Source organism: Gigantopelta aegis, chromosome 8 (genome assembly GCF_016097555.1).
Source record: "Gigantopelta aegis isolate Gae_Host chromosome 8, Gae_host_genome, whole genome shotgun sequence".
NCBI classification, from domain to species: Eukaryota; Metazoa; Mollusca; class Gastropoda; order Neomphalida; family Peltospiridae; genus Gigantopelta; species Gigantopelta aegis.
In genome coordinates, this window is record NC_054706.1 from 64648402 (window position 1) to 64663716 (window position 15315).

At 37.8% G+C, this 15315-nt stretch overlaps 1 protein-coding gene across 3 annotated transcripts in view; it reads left to right on the forward strand.

Annotated features, from left to right (window-relative positions):
- LOC121378313 (WD repeat and FYVE domain-containing protein 3-like) overlaps positions 1–15315 on the forward strand; it is a 106948-nt gene that overhangs the window by 26407 nt on the left and 65226 nt on the right. For all 3 annotated transcript variants that reach the window (XM_041506423.1, XM_041506422.1, XM_041506424.1), the window contains exons 18-22: positions 221–307; positions 1026–1254; positions 2224–2438; positions 8164–8555; positions 15003–15224. In XM_041506423.1, the coding sequence (XP_041362357.1) occupies positions 221–307; positions 1026–1254; positions 2224–2438; positions 8164–8555; positions 15003–15224 (1145 nt within the window). The remainder of the gene's footprint in view (positions 1–220; positions 308–1025; positions 1255–2223; positions 2439–8163; positions 8556–15002; positions 15225–15315) is intronic.

The following is a 15315-nucleotide window of genomic DNA, read 5'->3' on the forward strand; positions in this document are numbered from 1 at the left end:
TTAGTGAGAGAATTGTAGTGGGAGACAAACCCAGTATCTACCAGCCTAAAGTCCAATCGCTTAACCACTAAACCACTGGTTCAGAGCAGTCTGTGGAAAAAACATAGTTGTGATGGAATGCACTTGGTCCTGAAAAAAAATCCAAGTTTTCTTTATAGTCTTTACACTAGATGTATGTATATAAGCCAAGTCTGCACAGTGTGTTGTGTTTATTTGACAGGTTACAGAAACCTATCCCAGTCATCCTGCTCTCCTGCTGCTTGTTGGTCCGCTACCTCTACGACATGGCACTAGATGCTTTTGATAAGTATGTATGATAAAAACACTTACGTTAACAGTTTACCATCAACATTTAAAGATTATTGTTCATATATTTAAATCTAATGTCATGAATTACTGTTAGTACATTTAAATCTAATGTCATGAATTACGGTTAGTACATTTAAATCTAATGTCATGAATTACGGTTAGTACAATTAAATCTAATGTCATGAATTACTGTTAGTACATTTAAATCTAATGTCATGAATTAGTTAGTACATTTAAATCTAATGTCATGAATTAATGTTAGTACATTTAAATCTAATGTCATGAATTACTGTTAGTACATTTAAGTCCAATGTCATGAATTACGGTTAGTATATTTATGTCTAGTATTGTGAATTACTGTTAGTATATTTGAATCTAAAATCATGAATTATAGGGAATATATTTAAATAAAAATCATAGATTATTTTGTTATTTATTAATATTTTTCTTTATTTTTAATTAACCACTAGTGATAGGAATTAATATAAATCTTATGTGTTTGTATATGAACTTATGATATTGCACATTTATGAATGCTTACCAACACCCCAGCACAAAAAATACACATCAGCTATTGTGTGGTATTGCCGATGTGTATTTTATGATATTGCATTCAAATAAACAATAGAGTATTGTTTTGTTTATCAATCCGATTCTTACTGAACCAAAAAAATGTTTTAATACAAATATTTTCAAATTGTTAATATATATTCCAGACCTATTACCAGTCAGCTAAAACTTGATGGTCCATCGGCGCGGAAACAGACGTTGTCTGTATCGGATGAATCTCAGATCGACCAATCTCCACCACGACCAAAGCGAGGCAGCACGGGGAGCATGGTGCTGAATCTCAACAGCCATTCTGACCTCGTCATTGTTCACTCGGGGGCGGTACTCTCCATGTTTCATCTCCTCCCAGCCATCGAATATGAACCTGACAAACAGGTCAGTGTATCTCTCATTTCATGTACTGTGAAATCACTTGTATTCATGGTGGTATAGGGGATGGGACATAACCCAGTAGTAAAGCATTCACTTGATGCGCGGTTAGTTTGGGATTGATCCCCGTCGGTGGACCTACTGGGCTATTTCTCATTCCAGCCAGTGCACCATGACTGGTATATCGAAGGCCGTGGTATGTGCTATCCTGTCTGTGGGAAAGTGCATGTGAAAGATCCCTTGCTGCATTAGAAAAAATGTAGCGTGTTTCCTCTGATGACTACGAGTCATAATTACCAAATGTTTGACATCCAGTAGCCAATGATTAATAAATCAATGTGCTCTAGTGGTGTTGTTAAACAAAACTCTATTTTTTTCATGGTGGTCTAATTTTTATCCAATTCATGGACTAGTGCAGTCAACAAATTTAATAACACAATGAAAATGAAGGATTTCACATTTATAGTGTAGTATGCACATATTGCAGTGTAACGTTATCGTTATTTCTTTTGAACATTTATTTTCACAATAAAAATAAAACAAAAACACAGGCATATGCCCATATCTTCAATCCTGTGTTAAATGGTTACCAAAGTTAAGCATCAAAAGATGACCTTTTAAGACATTCGAGGCTGAATTTACAAAGCCTATTTTATTTAACGACGCCACTAGAGCACATTGATTTTTTATCTTATCATCGGCTATTGGACGTCAAACATATGGTCATTCTGACACTGTTTTTTAGAGGAATGTTAGCTGTAATTGTTCTTACAGTTTAGATGATGAAATTGATGTAAATATTTTGTGTTTGTCTTCATGTGTAAGTAAAGAAAATGGATATATATTAGGTATTAAAGGTAAAATTAAAGATTTATAGGATCTATCACTTTAGATCAGTTATTGTTGATTAAAATTAGGCAAAAAAAACCCAAAAACGTTGCGTTTACTTAACACATTATTTTTTTTTCTTCAAAGAATTCTCTAGATCTGAGGCTTTTTGCTGGTGATATCTTGAAGTCCCTGTTGCGCACTGAAAGGAACCAGCAGATAATGTGTGATGGAGGGTTTCCTCACGAGCTGCTCAGTCACGGCAGTGTGGCCCTGGTCGATGAGAGTCACCCTCTACACCCAGCACTTCAGTACATGTTCGAGAGACTGGCCTCACAGTCACTGACTCCTAGAGACCTCAGGTAATGTCTATAGTTTATTCAATATACAGTCACTGACTCCTAGAGACCTCAGGTAATGTCTATAGTTTATTCAATATACAGTCACTGACTCCAAGAGACCTCAGGTAATGTCTATAAGTTTATTCAATATACAGTCACTGACTCCTAGAGACCTCAGGTAATGTCTATAAGTTTATTCAATGTACAGTCACTGACTCCTAGAGACCTCAGGTAATGTCTATAAGTTTATTCAATATACAGTCACTGACTCCTAGAGACCTCAGGTAATGTCTATAGTTTATTCAATATACAGTCACTGACTCCAAGAGACCTCAGGTAATGTCTATAAGTTTATTCAATATACAGTCACTGACTCCTAGAGACCTCAGGTAATGTCTATAGTTTATTCAATATACAGTCACTGACTCCAAGAGACCTCAGGTAATGTCTATAAGTTTATTCAATATACAGTCACTGACTCCTAGAGACCTCAGGTAATGTCTATAGTTTATTCAATATACAGTCACTGACTCCTAGAGACCTCAGGTAATGTCTATAAGTTTATTCAATGTACAGTCACTGACTCCTAGAGACCTCAGGTAATGTCTATAAGTTTATTCAATATACAGTCACTCACTCCTAAAGACCTCAAGTAATGTCTATAGTTTATTCAATATACAGTCACTCACTCCTAAAGACCTCAAGTAATGTCTATAGTTTATTCAATATACAGTCACTGACTCCTAGAGACCTCAGGTAATGTCTATAGTTTATTCAATATACAGTCACTCACTCCTAAAGACCTCAAGTAATGTCTATAGTTTATTCAATATACAGTCACTGACTCCTAGAGACCTCAGGTAATGTCTATAGTTTATTATATATACAGTCACTGACTCCAAGAGACCTCAGGTAATGTCTATAGTTTATTCAATATACAGTCACTCACTCCTAAAGACCTCAAGTAATGTCTATAGTTTATTCAATGTACAGTCACTGACTCCTTGAGACCTCAGGTAATGTCTATCAGTTTATTCAATATACAGTCACTGACTCCTAGAGATCTCAGGTAATGTCTATAAATTTATTCAATATACAGTCACTGACTCCTAAAGACCTCAAGTAATGTCTATAGTTTATTCAATATACAGTCACTGACTCCTAGAGACCTCAGGTAATGTCTATAAGTTTATTCAATATACAGTCACTGACTCCAAGAGACCTCAGGTAATGTCTATAGTTTATTCAATATACAGTCACTGGCTCCTAGAGACCTCAGGTAATGTCTATAAGTTTATTATATATACAGTCACTGACTCCAAGAGACCTCAGGTAATGTCTATAAGTTTATTCAATATACAGTCACTGACTGCTAGAGATCTCAGGTAATGTCTATAAGTTTATTCAATATACAGTCACTGACTCCTAGAGACCTCAGGTAATGTCTATAGTTTATTCAATATACAGTCACTGACTCCTAGAGACCTCAGGTAATGTCTATAAGTTTATTCAATGTACAGTCACTGACTCCTAGAGACCTCAGGTAATGTCTATAAGTTTATTCAATATACAGTCACTCACTCCTAAAGACCTCAAGTAATGTCTATAGTTTATTCAATATACAGTCACTCACTCCTAAAGACCTCAAGTAATGTCTATAGTTTATTCAATATACAGTCACTGACTCCTAGAGACCTCAGGTAATGTCTATAGTTTATTCAATATACAGTCACTCACTCCTAAAGACCTCAAGTAATGTCTATAGTTTATTCAATATACAGTCACTGACTCCTAGAGACCTCAGGTAATGTCTATAAGTTTATTATATATACAGTCACTGACTCCAAGAGACCTCAGGTAATGTCTATAGTTTATTCAATATACAGTCACTCACTCCTAAAGACCTCAAGTAATGTCTATAGTTTATTCAATGTACAGTCACTGACTCCTTGAGACCTCAGGTAATGTCTATCAGTTTATTCAATATACAGTCACTGACTCCTAGAGATCTCAGGTAATGTCTATAAATTTATTCAATATACAGTCACTGACTCCTAAAGACCTCAAGTAATGTCTATAGTTTATTCAATATACAGTCACTGACTCCTAGAGACCTCAGGTAATGTCTATAAGTTTATTCAATATACAGTCACTGACTCCAAGAGACCTCAGGTAATGTCTATAGTTTATTCAATATACAGTCACTGGCTCCTAGAGACCTCAGGTAATGTCTATAAGTTTATTATATATACAGTCACTGACTCCAAGAGACCTCAGGTAATGTCTATAAGTTTATTCAATATACAGTCACTGACTGCTAGAGATCTCAGGTAATGTCTATAAGTTTATTCAATATACAGTCACTGACTCCTAGAGACCTCTGGTAATTCAGAGTTCGACAAATCCGCTAGCCCGATGCCCGTGGCTAGTGGTTTTTAAGTTCGGGCTAGTGAGAAACGCAAAACCACTAGCCCTGTGGGCTAGTGGTTTCCCACCCCCTCTCCTTATCGCTCGATCGTGTTTTTGTTTTTGTTTTTTTTGTTTTTCTCTCAGCTGAAATTTCGTTTAATAAATTTGATTGTGACGTTTGTCATAGATTAATATCAACAACATCATCAGTATATAATAATAATCCACTTGAACTAGGTCTGCAAACTGCAGTAACCTGCTATCTCTACATCGTTACGGTTACAGCATGCATTGTTTACTTTTCCCTTTCAAGTTTTTGGCACAGGAAATCAAGTCTAATGACATGCATGCTTTGATTGGTTGGACACGTCACGTGGTCGTTAATCTCGCACATAATTATGTTTGAGGCTAATTTGGAAATCACCAATCGCGACGACAGGTTAATCTCAGTCAAGTAAACCCCAGTCATGCTTTGAATTTCAGTGTGTTTTATTTACCTATTGTTTTCTAATTTAACACTTCGCTTACATATGGTTATCGGCAACCAGGAAAACAATTTACTTTAATGGTAACCGCACATGCAATGACTCGGCTTGGGCTATTACGTTTGGATAATGTCTCACAGCTGCCGATACAAGATAATACCTTTTTTGTTCATCAATTAACAACGGATTAGATGTCGCCGTTCTATTCTTTTGATATCGGTCTGATATGGGATAATGCCCTGTATTTGAGCAATTGGCAGTACTGTTCCTGGCGACATGAATAGTAGGCCCTAAAAGCATAACCCACTACCAAATACACTCAACCATCTATTACCGTGTGTCACACTGTCATACCCTCATTTAAATTTAATTATTTTGATAGTGGTTTTAGATACCAACCATGAGTTTAATCAATTATTTTTCCCCGGGAGTGGGCAGAAGCGAAAACGGGACAATAACGATGGATCACACTGGACAAAAGACCAAACGTACAACACGACAAAACTGAAAGTTAAAACATAATTTAAGTGTTTGTTTCATTTTACTGTTATACTCGTAAATGTGTAATCTTACAAAAATTAGATAAAAATCCAGTTATAATTGATCAAGAATTTGGGCTAGTGCTTTATCTTGGTGGGCTAGTGGTTTTCACAAAACTACTAGCCCTGTGGCTAGTGACTTTTCAAAATATTTGTCATATTCTGGGTAATGTCTATAGTTTATTCAATATACAGTCACTGACTCCTAGAGACCTCAGGTAATGTCTATAAGTTTATTCAATATACAGTCACTCACTCCTAAAGACCTCAGGTAATGTCTATAGTTTATTCAATATACAGTCACTGACTCCTAGAGACCTCGGGTAATGTCTATAAGTTTATTCAATGTACAGTCACTGACTCCTAGAGACCTCGGGTAATGTCTATAGTTTATTCAATATACAGTCACTGACTCCTAGAGACCTCAGGTAATGTCTATAGTTTATTCAGTATACAGTCACCGACTCCTAGACCTCAGGTAAGGTCCATAGTTTATTCAATATACAGTCAGGGACTCCTAGAGACCTAAGGTCATGTCTATAGTTTATTCAATATACAGTCAATGACTCCTAGAGACCTCAGGTAATGTCTGTAGTTTATTCAGTAGACAGTCACTGACTCCTAGAGACCTCAGGTAAGGTCTATAATTAATTCAGTAGACAGTCACTGACTCCTAGACCTCAGGTAAGGTCTATAGTTTATTCAATATACAGTCACTGACTCCTTGAGACCTCAGGTAAGGTCTATAGTTAATTCAGTATACAGTCACTGACTCCTAGAGACCTCAGGTAAGGTCTATAGTTTATTCAATATACAGTCACTGACTCCTTGAGACCTCAGGTAAGGTCTATAGTTAATTCAGTATACAGTCACTGACTCCTAGAGACCTCAGGTAAGGTCTATAGTTTATTCAATATACAGTCACTGACTCCTTGAGACCTCAGGTAAGGTCTACAGGTTTATTCAATATACAGTCACTGACTCCTAGAGACCTCAGGTAAGGTCTATATTTTATTCAATATACAGTCACTGACTCCTTGAGACCTCAGGTAAGGTCTACAGGTTTATTCAATATACAGTCACTGACTCCTAGAGACCTCAGGTAAGGTCTACAGGTTTATTCAATATACAGTCACTGACTCCTTGAGACCTCAGGTAAGGTCTATAGTTAATTCAGTATACAGTCACTGACTCCTAGAGACCTCAGGTAAGGTCTATAGTTTATTCAATATACAGTCACTGACTCCTTGAGACCTCAGGTAAGGTCTATAGTTAATTCAGTATACAGTCACTGACTCCTAGAGACCTCAGGTAAGGTCTATAGTTTATTCAATATACAGTCACTCACTCCTAAAGACCTCAAGTAATGTCTATAGTTTATTCAATATACAGTCACTGACTCCTAGAGACCTCGGGTAAGGTCTATAAGTGTATTCAATATACAATCACTGACTCCTAGAGACCTCGGGTAAGGTCTATAAGTGTATTCAATATACAGTCACTGACTCCTAGAGACCTCGGGTAATGTCTATAAGTGTATTCAATATACAGTCACTGACTCCTAGAGACCTCAGGTAAGGTCTATAAGTGTATTCAATATACAATCACTGACTCCTAGAGACCTCGGGTAAGGTCTATAATTTTATTTAATATACAGTGAAACCTATCTAAACCAGACACACATGGGACAGAGTTTAATGGCTTGTTTTAAAGGGTATAGAGTTTAGAGAGGTTTGTTCTGTACTGATATTTAAAAAAGAGACAGTGAAAAACATCATGTTTTGAGGGAATTCTGTTTTACAAAGGGTTCTTATTACTTTTGGGAAGGGGTGTGTGAAAAATTTAGATACATGTGTATTTAACAAAGTTTACCTGCATCTCACACGGTCAAACTTTGAAATGCCTTTAACTTTACATAGAACATTAAATACTGCTATGCCTGCTATTTCTGTAATTTACTTTGTATTTATATCTAACATATATATGTTAACTGATAACTTACATAAGCAGCTTTAGCCCCCAAAAAGTCACTGTTGTCACTTATGGTATATGATTTGGTGGTATACATAGGCCCATAGGAATGATATCTGGAGTGGGGGCACAATCTCTAGTGGATGGGGCACAGTTTCTTGTGGGGTGGGTAGGGGGTACAACTCATATTTTTATCCTTATTTATATAGTGTATGACAAAAAATGTACATCATAAGGACCCATAAGCCCTTCCAACCCCCACACCCACCAGTTGCTTTGGGCTTGGGTATACATCCTACTTCACACACCATGAAGTAGCATCATCAAATGTTTATTTCACAGAGATTTTCTTCGTCTGGGCTCCCCGCTAAGCTGCCGGTCAGTAGACGACACTGAAGATAGTCTGTCAATCTGGGAAGACCCAATGTGCATCGCTCACTCCCTCGGCATGGAGGACAAACAGTCGACTGTCGACATCGAGAAGAAGCTTCAGAGTGCTGGCGGAACTGTGCCCTTGACGCGGGTCAAGTGTCTCGTCTCCATGACGACACCCAGAGATGCCAGGATGCATGGCGCCACGGTGACCCCAGCATTCGTGGAGTTTGACATGTCGGCCGAGGGCTTCGCGTGTCTGTATTTACCGAGCATCGCCCCCCAGGGTCCCCCGACTCCATCTGTGGTGGGCGGGGTTGTCGGAACGTCAGAGCCGGTGGTGATTGGAGGCGTCGGCAGCGGTCAGTTCATTACAGTCTTAGTAGATATTTAGTTTTTATTTATATTCATAATTTTTGTGTTTTGTGAATTATAAGTTATGTCTTTCTGAGCCACTGCCTGTAGGATTTGTTACCCAGTGGCAGTCCCTTATTTCCTACTAAATTCAAATCGGTGCATAACTCCCCACTATCATACTTGACTAAAAAATTTAATTGACGAAACCCACCCAAAACATTAAAAATATTTTTGCTACTTGCAGGGACTTGGGGAGTTGTTTTTTTAAGCAGCAAAAAAAGTCTTTGTGCTTTAAAATGGCTTATTTAAAAAAATATATATATATTTTTACCTTTTATCATTTTAAAATAGTTTTTTCCATTCTTTGTACTCTTTGTCCTTTTCTTCATAGTCTGTTGAAAATATTGACAAGCACTTGATTTCTTATATGTATATAAAGTCAAACTTCGATAACTCGATCTTCATGGGGACGAGGAAATAGTTCGAGTTTCAGGGAGTTCGAGTTCAAATTTAAAACTGCATTTCAGCTGGATGATTTCGCTTAATATTGTAAGCAGCGTGTGCTTCACTGCCTACCTGTATACTCTAAAAAATATGTATCCCCAGTTGAAAGACGAATTAATATATAACTGTCACCCCACCCCTTTTGTTGGCATCTTCCGATGCATGTGATACATATATTTTGCATATATTATAAAAGTAAGTAAATAACAAAACAAAAAAGATAAGCCAGATGAAGGAAGTAAATGATATAATGAACGTTTTTGCAGATGTCAAAATATTGCACAACGTAACTAACAAATGAAACACTGAATGCCGAATAACACTTAGTACATGTATTTGTTTTTCACAAAATTATTTTAAATTATTTGAATTATTTTAAATGTGAAAAATCATTAAAAAAACACTAATTATATATATTTTTTAAAAAAAACAGCGCTAACAATTATTACAAGTACTCTTTGAAGTTAACCAGACTGTGTCTGTAATTATGTATTACGTAGCGAGGCTCTCTGCCACCTACGAACACCGACAGTCAAACACAGGATCAGTTCGTTCCATTTAGTCAACGATCTATCAACAGCCTAGACCACCCGAGACAGGCACGCTTCGTCTGATTGACCTGATTGACAATTCATTCATCTTTAAAATACTATCAGCAACGACAGTTTGATCAATCCATACGTGTCGAGTTTTGGGGTGCATACTCTATTAACTCTTCATGGCGGGACCAAAGAATTACATCGAGAGATCAAGTGTTCGAAGTTTGAGTTTTCGAAGGCCTTTTTTACTAGTTTATATAGCAATACGACTGGGACCGTCACTTCAGGTCGAGAGATCGAAGGTGGAGTTATCGAAGTTTGACTGTATGTACTTTGTATTGTTTTGTACAAAAAATGCTCAGTAAAATAAAATAAAAACATTTTCTTTTCTCTTAAGATTGCATTTAATTATATCTGTAAAAGCAATCTAAGTCAGTGGGGGAAATGCCATAGGTTAGAGGTGAGGCTAAGTATTCACTAAAAGAGAAAACAATCCATAGCCTCTATTAGAAACATACTTATCTGCCCTTGATTCTAAGAGTGCTAAGCTGCCCTAATTAGCCACTAAATTATTTCCAGCGCGTCTACACTTCAGTCGCTTGCAACAAAGGCCCTTTGTTACTACTGAATTGAGGAGTATTTGTCTACTTGTTCTTTTATTTTTTGACGTTAATAAAGTTTTCTATTACTATTATTGTTTGTCAGATTGTGTGCAATCTGCTTCTTTTACAGAAAAGAAAATGTACAATATGTTTTGTGCTCAACAGAAATACTTACAAACACGTCTTGGTGGAGAGGGGACCAAGAAAAATGGCTCATTGATGATTGACTCGTTAAAACGGCACCTTAATAAAGTTTTGATATTTGCAAGTAATATGCATATGTTTGTGTATATATCACTGTGTACGAATGGAAGTGTACATTAATTTGACTAAATGACTAGCTGCGATTTTCTGTACCGCTAGCTGCATTATTAACTACGACCTATACAGTAGTTAATAATGAAACTAACGATAAAGAAATTTACTTCCTCGCCTAACGATACGGTTTCTACTGTCTTGACTCGCAAACAAATCAGAACAGCAAGTCCAGTGTCATTGTCAGATGGACATAGTTTAAGGGACACAATTTCATATGTAATTTAATAGTTACGATCGACTTATAGATATACTTGCAAGTATTAATATTATGCACAACCATTGAGCATTCCATAGTGTGTGTGTGTGTGTGTGTGTGTGTGTGTATACTGCACAAAATAAGAAACTTCCGCTAACTTTGCTTGAATATAACTTGATTAAAACAAACCGGGGGAATAATTGTTACATATGCGTTTAAAGAGTGTTCCATGATGCATCGTTTGGTGCAAAAATCATGGCCATAGGTTAACAGAAACTGGGAGAAATTTTGACCAAGTGTGGTAGGGGTTATAAAAAAAAACACCCACTTAATAACGGGTATGACCACCTCTTGAATTGACCACTGCACTGCATCGCAGGTGCATAGAATTGACTAAAGTGTTGATTTCTGCCTGTGGAATATTGTTCCATTCCTGAATGAGCGCTTGACGAAGTTCATTGACGGTAGCGGGTGGGTTGGGACAACGCCTCAATCATCTGTCCAGACTATCCCAGACATGCTCGATGGGGTTAAGATCAGGACTTTTAGTGGGCCAGTCATCAATGAAATCAATGTTATTTGTCCTAAGAAAATTTACAGTGTCTCTAGCTGTATGCCAATCGCCCGTTCGCGTAAATTATTGGGTATTCTTGGCATACTAAAAATGCTACAATGTAAAAAACTTTATATTTTTTTACAAATTTTGAAGCGTTTTCGTTCACTTGACAACAATGTCAGTAAGACAAGTGAAACAAATTGACCGAATACTACACAGGACATGTCGAACCATGCATGCACGTGCAAATTGAATTTCACGTTGTCGACTATTAACAGTGCAAAAATAATCGATAAAATTCATGAATCCTGATAATACAGCTCAAGGCTAATACTACCTATATAATTTCATTACACAATGAATTCTTTAACACAACAAATACTATATGTACAAATTGGAAGTTTCTTTTTTTGTTCAGTATATATATGTGTGTGTGTATATATATATATATACATATATATACATACATACATACATACATACATACATACATACATACATACATACATACACACATACACACACACACACACACACACACACACACACACACACACACACACACACATATATATATACACACATACAAACATATATATATATATATATATATATATATATATATATATATACTACTCAAAAGAATTTAAGGGTCCAAAATTTATAACCAAATAAGTTTCAGAGTGTATTAGATTGATGATGTAAACTACACCAAAAACTTAATTTATTGTTCCATATTTACAAAAAACCACAAATAAACGTCACTGTATACAAGAAAGTGACATGACATGCTGTCAAAGTTGAAGGTTGTCAAACATGGATTTTACACATTAGAACATTCGTTTAATAGTGTGTGAATCCACCCCTGGCGCGAATACACTCGACACATCGTTGCCTCATGCTGTTGATCAGACGTCTGAAGAACTCTTGGGGAATGGCCTGCCACTCTGCCATAAGAAGTTGACCCAGATCATGAAGGTTGGCCGGAGGGGCATGGTTATCCCGAACTCTCCTGCCTAATTCGTCCCAGGCGTGCTCTATTGGGGCCAAGTCAGGCGAATATGCTGGCCAATCCATCCTGGTGATACCTTGTTGTCTGAGAAAGTCCGTTACTACCCTGGCGCGGTGGGGTCTGGCATTGTCATCCTGCAGAACTGCCCCGCCGCCAATCTGCTGAAGGCCTGGGAGAACCAACGGCCGGATAATCTCATTCAGATAGCGGATTCCATTCAGATTGCCATCCACCACATAGAGGGGGGTCCTGTGGTGGATAGAGATGCCGCCCCACACCATGACGCTGCCACCACCGAACCGGTGACGTTGTCTAACGTTAACGTCAGCGAAGCGCTCCCCAGGACGTCTGTACACACGAACCCGACCGTCGTTGAACTGGAGACTAAACCTGGACTCATCAGTGAACATCACTCGACCCCACTGAACACGTTGCCACCGCAGATGAAGTGTGCACCAGTGACGTCTGGCCGTTCTGTGACGTGGTAGGAGTGGTGGTCGAACAGCCTGGCGACGGCAGCGTAGATTATTGGCTCTCAGACGATTGCGTATGGTTTGATCAGACACTCGAGTTCCAGTCGCCGTCCGCAGATTGTCACGTAATCGGCGTGCAGTGGTTGTGCGTTGACGTAGAGCCATATTGGTGATGTAGCGGTCCTCTCTATTTGTAGTGCTTCGGGGTCTTCCCGAACGTGGACGATTTCGAACAGAATTCTTTGCTTGGTACCGTTGCCACAGTCGGCCAACGACACTCTGACTGACACCAAGTCTCAGAGCAACATTTCTTTGCGTATTGCCATCCTGAAGCCAAGCAATAGCCCTTCCTCGATCTTCGATAGTCAGTTGACGTCGTACCATTGTCGAATTTGGAGTGTGCACCGTACACGAACGCAAGCTCCAATTATACGGAAATTCAGCATTGGGAACATGGAATACACATGCAAAGCGTGCAAATGAAGCGCTTTGTGAAAAAGCAAGTTATGGGCACTTAGCAGACCTTTCGCTTTCGCCCTAATTTACGTGCAAATGTAAGCATGTTTTCGCCATTAGAACTAGTCGACAGTGTCAATGACAGTGGATTTTAATTCATTTATGGGTTGCTTAGACCCACTTTTGTCAAAATGGAACAATACCATGCGTGACATTATGGTCTAGCTAATATAATTGACATTCAGAAAATAATGTCGAAAATATCGTCTGACCCTTAAATTCTTTTGAGTAGTTATATATATATATATATATATACATACATACATACATATATATATATATATATTCACTGGCGTAGGAAGCAGGGTGGGCATGTGCCCCCCACTTTTAAAATTTTACTTTATAATAGTGTAACATTGTGTACATATAAAAGTGTGGCCCCCTCCCCACACTTTTTAGCACCTTCCTGTGCCACTAATATGTTTGTGTGCGTGCGCACATACCCCCACCCACCACAACCCCCACCTCCCCCCACCACCCGCCTTGTCACCTTCATACACCACTGGTATATGTACATAAATAAAATAAAAAATTCAAATGTGTGTGTTAGTCTGGGTTATGTTTTTGGCTGTGCGTGTGTACTGGTGTGTGGGCTTTCCTCTCAATATCTGTGTGGTCCATAACCATATGTCTGACGCCATATAACTGTAATTAAAATGTGTTGAGTGCGTCGTTAAATAAAACATTTCTTTCTTTCTTTCTTTGAATAATCGGCATGCAAGACTAACATCAACATGTTTACACAGATATTTTGATGTAAACAAAACAAGTACTGTTACTATGGGTAGATGTTTTTAGGTTAAATTATATATTTAGCTGTTATTACAGCAAAATTTAGACTTTATAATGTAATGTATATATAGGCCTAATTGATTTACAGCAAACGAAATATTTAGTCAAACAGGTGCATGTGCAGGAAATTGTGTAGAAGAAGTCTAGACTGGCTAGTGGTGTTTTTAGGGGAGGGGTCGGGTCATGCATCCCCAGAAATACACTGAAAAAACCCAAAACAAACAATATAGCACGTGGGAAGGGGACTGTTCTGATTGGAATATTACATATAGTCCATCCCATCCTTCTACAAAAATGTTTTGTTGTTTTTGTAAATAATTTAAGTTTGGTTTGACCTAAAAATAAAAATAAAAGTTTTTTTGGAAATAACAAAAATATACTATTTTTGTGTGTTATTTAGAAAACAAACGGCTCAGAAATAAATAACTTATAGTAAATTCCATAGTATGAAAAAATGTGTTCCCCGTGGGACGCACTATAAACATATGTTTCTGTTATCTATCTGTCTTACTGTCACACACAATTCATTAAAACTGCAAATGTGTTGTATGTTTAAATGAAATTATGATAATTAATGTGAGGCGAGATTGCAGCTTTGAAACAAAACAAAAATTTCCACACAAGAAAACCAAAACAGTCAGGATGTGTGACAGCTTGCTAGATTCATCTCCAATATTTAACACATGGTCAGTTATAACAAAACGCAATTTTATCAACTTAATTTTTAACTGTATCATTCTTTATTTTTAAAGCATAGGTGGGGACATTTATGATGCCAGGGACTGGCATGCATAAATCTCAGCAGAAGATTCACAAACAACTCTGGCCATTGGCCATTCCTGAAGTAACAGGAACACGTTGGAAGTGGTTAGGGGACATAACTCTGCCTATTTTTTCTCGCGAATTTCTAATAGAGGCTATATTATCTTCATTTTTAACTCCAGGTGAGCGAGTGTTTCCACCTCAATCTGGTCTGACTTTTTCCACCTGGTTTTGTGTTGACAAGTTCAGCATGTTCTCCACCGATGCTCACCCCGTGCGTCTCCTGACGATTGTGAGGAACCTGCAGGGGCGCGACGAGAATCTCATCTGTCTCAGTGTGACCCTCGCGTCACGGGACCGTGCCCTCATCGTCGCTACTCAGGAAACATACATGCCAAACTCAGGTGGGTACTTCTATAACCCAGTAATTTGTTTTTCAGTATGTATAGTTACAAACATACAGGCCAAACTCAAGTGGGTACTTTTACAACTCAG